The sequence below is a fragment of the Phodopus roborovskii genome, unplaced genomic scaffold (assembly GCF_943737965.1).
Source record: "Phodopus roborovskii unplaced genomic scaffold, PHOROB, whole genome shotgun sequence".
NCBI classification, from domain to species: domain Eukaryota; kingdom Metazoa; phylum Chordata; class Mammalia; order Rodentia; family Cricetidae; genus Phodopus; species Phodopus roborovskii.
Window position 1 is genome coordinate 21,847,107 of NW_026126469.1, and position 12,098 is coordinate 21,859,204.

Here is a 12,098-nt window from a genome sequence, read left to right on the forward strand (position 1 = left end):
GAGTCGGGGAAATAGAGGAGAGCAAGGAGAGAGATACCATAATAGAGGGAGCCATTATAGGTATTAAGAGAAATCTGGCACTAGAGAAATGTCCAGAGATTACAAGGATGACCCCATCCAACAGTCTAAGCAATAGTGGAGAGGCTGCCTTAAGTGCCCTTCCTGATTGATGACACCTTATATGCCATCCTAGAGCCTTCATCCTGTGCCTGATAGAATCAGAAGCAGACATCTACAGCTAAACACTAAGCGGAACTCTTGGAATCCAGTTGCAGAGAGGGAGGAGTGAGGAGAAAAGCGGTCAAGACCAGGCTGGAGAAACCCATAGAAACTGCTGACCTGAACAAGGGGAGCTCATGAACTCCAGTCTGATAGCTGGGAAACCAGCATAGGACCAACCCAGATTCCCTGAATGTGGTGTTAATTGAGAGGTCTGGGCAGCCTATGGGGCCTCTGGTAGTGGATTAGTATTTATTATGAGTATACAAATGGAACTTGGGAGCCCATTCCATATAAAGGGATACTCTCTCAGCCTAGACACATGGGAGAGGGCCTGGGCCCTGCTCCAATGATATGAGACTTTGAAGAGCCCCTATGGAAGGCCTTTACCCTTCCTGGGGAGCAGAAAGGGGAGCAGAGATGGGGGTAGGTGGGGCAATGAAGGAGGGGAGGGTGCAGGAACTGGGATTGATATGTAAAATAAGCATGTTTCTTATTTAAATAAAAACTTATATTTAAAAAAGGAGCCCCAAATACTACTTCAGCCCAGATACATGGAGGAGGGTCTAGGCCTTCACCTAAATGATGTAATAGACTTTGATGATCCCCTATGGAAGGCCTTACATTCATTTCGGACAGACTTTTATACTGTCTATCCTGAGTATTTCATAAATATATTTAAAAGCCTGTATATCTACATTTTATAGGATATAACTATTTTAAAGAGGGAGGAATGTGAGTCATTGTTGTCAATAAAGGTCAAGGCAAAGCAGGTGATGTTATCAACGAAAGTTTTTAAGAGGTGATTGTACCTAAGCTCAATGATTAAAGGCAGGTAAAATGTTTAGAATAAATCAACTGCAAAAGAAAATCTTGGAAGACTTCCAAAAAGCAAAAAGATAGTGAGTGGAAAAACTATCTGAAAAAGTCTTAGTTTAATAGAACGAAAATGCAGGAACAAAATGCAATTAAATAGATGGTGAAGCAGTTGGAACTAATTTATTTGAAATCTGTTACAAAAATATTGACAAAAACAAACACAAAAATTAAGACTCAGAGACGTGTCCCACAACACCAAAAAATTCTAACAAAGCTGACTCATATTCCAGAAAGAGAAACATAAAAATATACTGAAGATAAATGATGAAAATGTTCCAACATTTTGTGAAAATTATACATTTAAGAAGTTTGCTAGAACTGTTAATAGAATAAATAAAAACAAAACCAACCAAAACAAGGAGACATAACATGTTTAAGTTGATGCAAATAAAAGATATAAAAACTGTCTGAATATAAGCAGAAGGAAAAAACACATTCTACACAGTAGAAGCAAAGCTCAAAGCACTGAGGATTTCTCATTTAGAGAATATTGAAACTAGAAGATCATGTGCTATCATTAAAGCAGTCATTACATTACATGAATTCCCATGTAGCGAATTCTCAGCTCACAGCCTGATATTTTCCATAAATCTAAATCTAGCAAAATAGCCTTCAAGAATGGAGAGAAAAAGTAATTTCAAATAAAAGATCAATGAAATAATTTCACCAGATCTACATGAAAGGCAAATAATGTTCACAATTAGATAAAATTATTATAATTATTATTTTGTCTCTTAATTCTAAAATTCACAATAATAATCTGTGTATAATATACAATTATAGTATAAATGATAAGGTAGATTAATTTATATAGTTATGTTTATATGTTATATAAGGCGTTATAAGTTTAGTACTAACATATTGAATAGTTAAGGAAACATGGTGATACTTGCAATAAAAATAGAAAAAGATAAAAGGCTTATTAATTAAAATGTATTCATAATAATATTTAAATTACTTGAAAGTGGAAAAGCAAAACAATGAAACAGTATGAACAACAGAAAACAAATACTAAGAAATAGATCTAGATCTAGTCTTACTAGTAATTATATTTAATGTTAATGGACTAAACATACTAAGCCCAAGACAGTAAAAAACAAAAAGCCTAAAATATGCTCCTTATACAGGAGCTGATTGATGCCCTCTGCCAGTCTGTAACATAAAGGAAGCTAAAATTGGAAAAATTAAAGTTGTGAAGAGGCAAATCTATAGTTTCCACAGTTTCTTTTCAAAGTAAGTATCTTACCATGTGGTACTGTGGTTTGAAAAGGGCGGCTTGGGCTTTTCAGGTTCCATAAAGTCAAGCTACCATCCGAATGGCTGCACATGAATTGTTTGCCCTCATGATGCCAATCAATTGAATGGATGGCCTGATAAAATAACAATAAAAAGCAGGGGAAAGTAGATATATTAAATCATCCTATATTCTGAAAAATACTTTGACATAAAATTCATATACTGATAACATTTTAACATAATTGTTTTTTCACCCAGATTGGGCTGTCTTTGGCTTCAACCCATTACAGACTTTTAAAGGCTACCAAAACTCATTTCCTTAAATAACAATTCCACAAAAAAATGTAATGACATTAGATCCCAGAACATTTTGATGTAAATCCTATGCCCTTCCAATATCCTACCATTTCTGTTTGAAAAAAAATATTTACATAGAAGTAAAAGTATAGTTATCAGAACATAGTCTCTTCTAAGATGTAGGCCTAGTATCACTTAAGGCAGAAAATTTAAAAATAATTTGAGCTAGCACCTGAATACATTCCATATGCCAGATCTCATGATATGCCCTTTACATAAAATATCTTATCATATAAAGAGTATTATTTTACTATTATTTCTCAGTTTACATATGGTGAAATTGGCTGACTGAGATACACATTTGCTTTTTAAAGTCACAGAAGTCAAAGCCATCCTCCTCCGAAAACCCATTCTCAACTGTTGCACAGTATTGCCTCAAGTATATTACTATACTAACTGATTTAAAGCAAGTAAGATTTAAATTTTGACATTTTCAAGTCGATTCTATAGTTTTGAGTTAGATAAGATTCAACAGCAATTACTTCACTTTTAAAGTTGTATTAATCCCTGTGTTGTATCTTCTGTAAAGGAGATTTTAAAGAAAGATCTATTGAATTAGTAAGTAATTAATATTGCATTTCCAAATGTTTAATATTCATTGTGAATAAATTAATCACCATAACTTAACCATTGTGTTAAGTACAATGAGATATGTCCCAGTAAATAAAAAAAAAAAATTAAAAAAGGTGTATAAGACATCTCCTCCAAAGAAACAGAGAATGAAGATCAATACAGATGAATATTTATCATACTTATTGTTCAGAACTTTAAGTACATGTGTGCTTACACAGTTACATAACTGAATTCTTTATGTAACCAAGTGTGAAATTTTCAGTCAATATGCATAGTATTAGAGTTAAGGCTAACTGATATCTTGACTAGTCATTAAACATAAAGAAAATAAGATGTAATTCTACCATCAACATAAGAGTAAACTGAACATAGAAGGCAACATGAAATCCTGAACTTGTGGAATTTTGTTTTTATTTTCCTTTCTTTTCTTTTTTCTTCACTCTAGCCATAATTTCTATGCAGAGACTTTCCTCTTAAGTCTCCAACAAAGGCATTTAGAGACAAAACAATCTTCAATGTCTTCTCTGTTTATTTTTTTCCCTCCTGCAGGTAATTCAAAAAAAATAGCACTTCTTTTGTCAAGTTTGGTGAAACTCAGTCTATTTAAAATTCTCTAAAACTACTTGATAGCAAAAGTAGAGGATAAGAAAGCATACAGACCCAAAGCCTCATCCTAACCCAGTAAAATCCTACCCATTGGAGAGGACAGAAAATATTTTTAGCTACTACTGTAAATGAAATATAATTACAGTAACCAGGACAGTGGTGTAAACACTGTCCTATTTTAGAGATCAGGATGTCAAATAGTGCATAACTAAGGAGCTGGCAACTGAGTTCATGGTGAGTATTTAATTTTTGTTTATTTAGTTAAATCACATTCCTTCCATCGAAACAGGTACTAGTATCAATCAATTCAAGAAAAAAAACACAAAGCATAAAAGATTTTGAAGCAAAAATACTAGTTATATTTTTATCAACAGTGACTTTTTCTTAAACACAAAAGTTTAAAAATTATATAGCAATCTGACAAAAGGAAATATGCAGTTTTCATGGAATCAAAATATTACCCTTATGCCAAATTAAAAGATTTCTCTGAGAGTATTAAAGAAATATCAATATAAAGAAAAAAAATGACTGTTGTAGAAGAAATCCTTTCCTTTTTATTTATTTATTTAGAAAACTTTCACTCTGTATTCTAGGCTGGTCTGAAACTTACAAAGCTTTAGTTGACTTTGAACTTAAGAAAATTCTTCTGCCTCACCTTCCCAAGTAGAGATATAACCTATAACACCTAGCAGGAAGTAAGTTTTTGAAGCTAATTATTTCTCAATAAAATATTGGATTTCCAAACAAAACTTCAATCATCTATGACTATTCATCAAGGGACAAATCCTGTAGAAGTAAATTATATCATTAAGAGAAATTGAGTAACATATCTCAAATGTGTGAACTGTTTAATAAGATGTAGTAAATAGTACTTAAAAAGAAAAAAGGAAAAGTACCCCACAGCTTTAATTATCATTTCCAGACCCTGTTAACAGGGAGTCATTCAAAGTTGTTGTCTAGAGAAATCATATGACTGGATTATATCTTACTAAACATTTAAAAATTAAAGCTTAAGAAAGGGGTAAAGACTAGAGATTTTTAGCTGTATTAAGCATATTGCTTAGTAATAGTACTAGATATGAAAGCCTATACAGAGAAACATAAATTAGAGGAGGAAACAAAAGATAGACTTTAAGGTGGGAGGGGCTCAGTATATCTTTCAGCCAGCCTCAAACTAGTGATATATCTTGTTTTCCTGCCTTAGTCACAAAACACCTAGTATGTTCCTGTGAACCAGACTCAAGCATCTATAATTCAAATGACTCAGAGATGGAAAAAGAGGCATAATAAATAAGATAGGCAAAACAAGAAAAGAAACAATTTTTAAAATGGGCTTTGAAAAATTACAGAGGAGACCACTATATGTGTAGTTCTGAGGAGAGTAAATGTGATTTATAAAATCATCTTAGAGACTTATTAAAGATAGCTTCCAGATATAACAAAGTGCTAAGAAAGTTTGAAAAGTTTTACAGTGAAATGAAGTTTATTACTATCTCCATTAGAATAACAGGACCTACAAATGTGTTGTATAATACATGATATAATTTATTTATGTGCATGTATAAGTCAATATGTAAAATAATCTTTATGTATAAATTACATACTCTTTTAACTCAGAATGCTTCTAATCTTTTATTTAAAAGTTCAATTTCAATGAAAAGATGTGGATTCCTTCCAGACTAATGTGGTTTGATCACGCCAGACCGCCTGAAACAGAGTACAAGCTGATCCTACATTCAAAACAGCTGGACAAAACAGCCCTACAGACTACAGCTAGGATATCTGAATCTTCTTCGAATCCCCCAAGACAGCAGGAAGTAGTTTGGAAAGAACGACGCCCAAATTCCCAAATATTGTGTATAAATGTTTGTTTTCATTTAATTGGACTTTGTTATATAAAATTAAATAAAAAATTATAAAAAAAAAAAAGAGTGCTTACCTAGCAAGTTCACAGCCCTGGGCTTGCACCCCAGGACCCAAAATAAAAATTAATGAAAGAATAATAAAAAAAATAGTTCAATTTCAGAATTAACATGCTTACATTTTAAAGATGGAAATTTTATTTCTATATATTTTAATCTAAAGAAAATCATAATTTTTAGTATTTTCCTTTTGCTTTCCTATTGATCTGACCTTTTCCAATTCTAACAGTTCAAATAGCGTTTGGATTTTTCTCTAGCTCTTAGTCATGAAAAAGGAAGAAACACAGGAACATTTATACCATATCTCTGCAATCTGTGCATTTAATAACAGTAAAAATGATAACTTAGCTCTGTGGAGTCATTTTTCCCTATGATTCAGATGTACTGGAAGTGGATATGAAGAACATCATTTGTATGATATTACTTGTATGGTTGTTTTCACCAATAATGACCAAATTGCCCAGATGCCACACAATTAATTTCTGGACTCTTTGGCAATGCAGCTATCTCATATATATAATAAAATATTAGTTTGAGAGAACCATTAAGAAATGAACTTTGGATTTCATGAAATACAATTTTTAGCAGGATTTTGTTTTGATTTGTTAGTAATGTGTATACACACATGTGTGAGTGTGTGCACATGAGTATAGTGCCTGAGGAGGCCAGAAGAGGGACTCAGATTCCATGAAGCTGGAGTTACATTTAGTTGTTTCCAACACCCATATCCTGCACAAGAGCAGTACATGCTCTTAATCATTAAGACATTTCTCTAGCCCGTGAAATATATGTTTAGGCATCAATGCTTTAAAATTTTAATTGTTATGGTATGATAGGAAAGAAAATGTGTATTCTAATGCAACTATAAGTCCATTGGATGATTTTTTTATTCCTCTAATCTAAAAACTACATGTTATAGAAGAGACTAAAAGACTATTTTTCTTAAAAAAAAAAAAAAAAAAAAAAAAGACTTCTTTTTCTGTTTATTTCCATGCTCTCTTAAATTATGTGTCAATCTACCCACACAAGAGTGGATGTTAACTAGGCAGAGATTTTGAGATTTTTTTTTATCTGTATTTTCTGTTGGTCCTGTCCTTCCTGTCCTCCCCTTTACCTTACTTCTAACCTAAGGAAATAAATTAAATAAAGGATAATCTTTGTTTCCAAGCTACAGAAACAGTTTCCCTCATGCACAAAATATTTCATTATTTTAAGAAGTAATAGAAGGGAAAAGCTTTTCAAACTTGAACTCAGCCACAGAAAATGAAATTTTTCGGAAGGTTTGAATGATGCTTTTAGAAACCTGAAATTCAAAAAGGAAGTTGTGAGTATGGAACCTACATAAAAGAAAGATGAGACAAATTAAGAATACATCATAAGGAAAAAAACTATGTACAAATCAAAAATAGGCAATATTTCCCAAATTGGCTGTCAAGGCAGAATTCCCATTCAAACACAATCAGCAATTGAAATTTATACAAATAAAAAACTAATATTAAATACTAAGAAAGGACAGGTAGTTTCCAGTGATTAAAAATATTAGTAAGGCACAAAACTTTAGAGTAAAAAGTGACACGTAGTTGCCAAACTTTTAAAAAATGTCAGCAGAAATCACTTACCTCATCATAATAAACTCTCAGTTCTGCTCTTTTAGATTTCAAGTCCCAGAATACTACAGTACCATTTTCATAACCTATTAACAGCTGGAAAACAGTAAAACAATTTTCTTAATTCTAACATTAATTTTAACTGTGTTCAAATAAAAAAAGTAACTACCATAAAGAAAAACCATGCTACACAACACAGCCTGATTTATACTACCTTTCTAACACTTAAATTTTTCCTATTTTAAATTAAAAAACAAAGATGATGTAGCAACTAAAAACAAATTAACCTTTGCTGCAATATAAACATTCTCTACATATTAATATTAGCTAATTGTAGTCTACAGTATAAACTTGACAAGTTCTAAAATCACCTGGGAGACAAATGTCTGTGGGGGACTTTCTAGATTAGAGTAGTTGAGATGAGTAGACCAATCCTAAATGTAGGTGGCAACATTCCATGGGTGAGGGCTCTGGACCACTTAACCAGGAGAAAGCTTGCTGAGTATAAGCATTCATCACTCTTTACTTTTTGACTGTGGCTATAATGTGACCTGCAGCATCATACTTCTGTCTGTATGCTTCCCCAACCATGACAGACTTTCCATCAACTACAATCCAAAATAACCTCTTCATTCCACGAGTTGGTTTAATCTGATATTTTCTTGCAGCAATAAGGAAAGTAACTACCACTGGTGTTTATGTTTAAAACAATAAAAAGTATTTGAAAAGTAATAGTTTTCGTTTTAAAATAGAAGAATTTGAAAAAGGTAAAATTTAAATATTATCAAAGAAGTACATTTTTTACTTATCCTATTTATGTTTTTATGTGTATATTTTGCCTGTATTGTATGTGCTGGTGGTGCCTGTTGACGCCAGAAGAAAGTGTCAGAGTTCTTGGAACTAGAGTTATAGCCAGTTGTGAGCTGCCAAGTGTGTGCTGGTATCTGAACTGAGATTATCTTCAAGAGTAACAAATACTCCAATCACTGCTCTAGCCCCTAGAGTTATTTCTAAAATATATCTTATACCCAAATGCTTAGTTATAGAACCACATATGATAATGTTTGAATTGGCTTTACAAAAATGTTGAGCTTTTTGATATGCTAACTTAAAGGAAATTACTTTAAAATGTTAAAATGAAGGGTTTAGAGGGAAGAAAGAGAAGGAGGAAATGATGTAATTATATTAATCTTAAAATAAAAAAAAGAAACTTTTAAAAATGTTCAGTATCCTTAGCCATCATGAAGATGCAAATTAAAACTATTTTGAGATTTCATCTTAATCCAAATAGAAGAGCTAAGATAAAATAAGTAACATTCCCAATCAACAACAACAAATGCTGATGTGGAGAAAGGGGAGAACTTACTACTGTGGGGGTGTAAACTGGCGAGCCACTGGGTGGATCTTCTGAAAGCTAGAGATAGATATGCCTACCATGTGATCCAGCTATATCATTCGTGGACACATGCAAAGGACTGTACATCTTACTACACAGATACTTGCTCATCCATGTCCATTGCTGCTCTTACAATAGCCAGCAAATGGAAACAGCCTAAAAGCCCATCCACTGATGAAATGCACAATGAAATATGATACATTTATATAATGCTATATGAAATTATAAAATGTTTAGATGAATGAGTAGAACTGAAAGAAATTAAAACAAAAAACTACCTGAGTGAGATAACTCAGGCCCAGAACTCTATCTGTAGCTGGCATGGTTATTGGGGCCAAGAACACTTGGCTATACAAGTCATACAAGTCATAGGCCCTAGGGGAGAACCTCCACTATTATTTTTGCTAAGTGGACTTTGTATTAAGCCAACTCCTAATGGTTTACTGATATAACAACAGATTAATTCATCTCTCACCCCTCATTAGAAAAGCTTTGTGCAATAATATGAAAATTAAGCCAGAGGGCTGCTACTGGTCAACGTGCAGAAAGAGACTGGGGATTAGATGTGTTTAAAAAGAGAGAAAACTAGAAGTTGTATGGATAGGGGATGGAATTGAATATGGAAGGAGTTGGGGATAGACATGAACAAAAATATAACATGAAATTATCAAATGATTCACAAAAATATTTTTAAATACCACATATTGTGGGACACACATAAATATAAATTGAGATTTATACTTTTATTAATACCTCTGAAAAGAAAGATTACAGCTAACCAATGTTAAATGGTAGGAATCTTTTTTTTCTTTGGTCAAAAGTGAAACAAAGTCAGTATTAAGGAGGATATATTCTTGGCTTTTTGTGAGTTTTACAGTTTCAGGTCCACAAAGTTTTTTTTTTTTTTTTTTTTTTCGCTTTTTCTTTCTGTTAATATGCAAATGTATATTGATTTTAAAAAGTTAAACTATATTCTAAGGATGAAAAAAATGAGTTATGATCCTTTGTGATTTATATTTTGCTTGTTTTACTGAGGTATGGACTTGTTATGCTGACCTGGAATTGATAATCTTATTGATCCAGCCTCCCAGAGTGTTGGGAAGACAGGCATAACCCGAGACCTACATTTGTTTAATTAATTATTTAATTAAATAATGGAGACAGCTTCTCCCCAAGCTGATTTTGAACTATGTAGCCAACATGATCTTGAACTTCTGATTCTCCTGTCTCTATCTCTACAATACAGACATGCGCTTCACCATATCCAGTTTATCCTTTTTGAATTATATTTAGGGGTTTCTTTAAAATATTTCATGTACATATAATGCTCTTTAATCATATTCAGCCCTTTCTTATCCTTACTTTCCCAACTTTTCTAATTACATACCTCTGGAAGTCTCTTACTTTCATGTTCTTATGTTCTTTACTTTCCTCCTATATTGCTTTTTACTCTTTACAATGATTTTTCTATTAACCAAACCTAGTCCAAGATACTTTTTGTGGAATCCACACAATGTAATTCAGAAAGGATGCAGCCTTGCCTTCTACCCATGTCATTGTGTCATCCAATCTAATTACCCTAATCTCTGTAGTGACTTCAGAGATGCAGGATTGGCTTAGATAATCTCAGCAGGTGGAGATAGTTGCAGAAACTTTTGTTCTCTCTTCCTACTCTTCCTCTAATTACAATGTCAGGAAACCAAAGAGAGTCTTAATCCAAATCACACTTAAAGAAAAACTGGTATATTTCATGCAGATGGGTAGTGTACTTTGAGCTTGGTCATGGGCTAATATTTCATTTCTCATTTGGTTACTTAGTTCATATAACTTACCACTTATAGGAGGACCACAATATTGTTTTTGGATTTGCTAATAATAATGCTGTCTCTGACCTTTTAGATAATCATCCTGAATTTTTTTTCTACTACAAATGATCAGTAATGTTCCTACTTGTATTTATATTCCACATCCATTTACAGAGTATTTCAGAATCTTTCTTCAAGGGCAACAAAATCCTCTTTCAGTCACTATATTATGGATCTGAAAATTGACTTACATTTGGGAGATCGATGAGATGTGATTTTCCATGTTGGTGATAAATATTAAGAGAAAACTACTCTTTACCTTATCCTGATTATGCAAATCAAACAACATCCCAGTCAAATGCCCCACCTAATTTTGTTCCTAGAAATGGCATGCAATATTAGTTAATACCAGGGATTTATGCACTGCCATTCTAACCTAGCTGCTTGTTACAGTAATTTAGACCCATGTTGCCAGATGGTTAAATATTACCACCTGGCCTCTACCAATCTGTATATTTAATCCTCATAGGTATTGTGGAGACTGGCTCTTTGCCATCATTTCCTACTGTCAACAAAGGCCTATAAAGAAAAAAAAAAAAAAAAGATAGCCATTACCTAGTTTTGTAAATGTTTTGTACCTGCTTTTCCAGAGTGTTCTGTCTTACTAAGTAGAAATATATCCCTTGAAGCCTCTTGGGGAGCAGGAGGTGACTTAGTTAATACTCTCAATGTTTGCTTCTTCTGATCCAATCCCACTTTAAATACTATACCAGAAGTAATAGTTAGTATCTCTAGTTACCATATGTCTGTTGAGTCGAGGCTTTAAAAGATTATCCCTGAAAAATACTATGGCAAATGTCCTCACCAAAGAATTATAACCCAAGATATGCCCTATGTAATGAACTGACTTCTGTACAGCCTCCAAGTTCAAACCCTTAAAAATATTTGCTAAACCCATTTCTCTGGTGGTCGACAACATTATGGTCCTTGGTTTCTTTTATAGATATTCTACTTACTTTATGTATATACTCTGTTTCCATATAGAGAAAGACTTACGTGTTAATGTTAGATTGTGGTGAAATCTGAGGTCTGATTCTGGTTTTAAGTCTGAGTTAATGACTCCACGAATCCTTGTAAATGCAAATATCAATCTCCTACAGAGAAAAACTATTTTCTCTAAGTGACAGTGAAAATGATGGTTTGGTGGTCAGATAGGTTCATGGAAATTGAGGCTGGTACAAAGAGTTAAAGTTTTCTCAGGTTTATCTTTATCAGTTTACTTACCTAGGTATGATATTTATTTTAAAAAAAGCATGCTTTTAAAAAGTCACATATTCATTCAAAACTTTGATATGCTGTAGCCTTATTTTTGAAATAAGGTCTTTTAAATGTATAATTAGTTAAGAATTTTGAGATGAAATCATCTTGGAATTAGAGTGGACCCAGCCCTAAATACAATGTCTGTAATCTTACTATCTCTTACAAAGAGATAGAAAAG

General features: G+C 32.8%; 1 protein-coding gene across 1 annotated transcript in view; it reads right to left on the bottom strand.

The window, feature by feature from the left end:
• The window catches only part of Stxbp5l (syntaxin binding protein 5L), a 223,895-nt gene that overhangs the window by 118,048 nt on the left and 93,749 nt on the right, over nucleotides 1-12,098 (bottom strand). The window contains exons 8-9 of the mRNA XM_051191450.1: nucleotides 7,412-7,495; nucleotides 2,345-2,468 (exon numbers count right to left, since the gene is read on the bottom strand). Coding sequence (XP_051047407.1) covers nucleotides 2,345-2,468; nucleotides 7,412-7,495 — 208 coding nt within the window. The remainder of the gene's footprint in view (nucleotides 1-2,344; nucleotides 2,469-7,411; nucleotides 7,496-12,098) is intronic.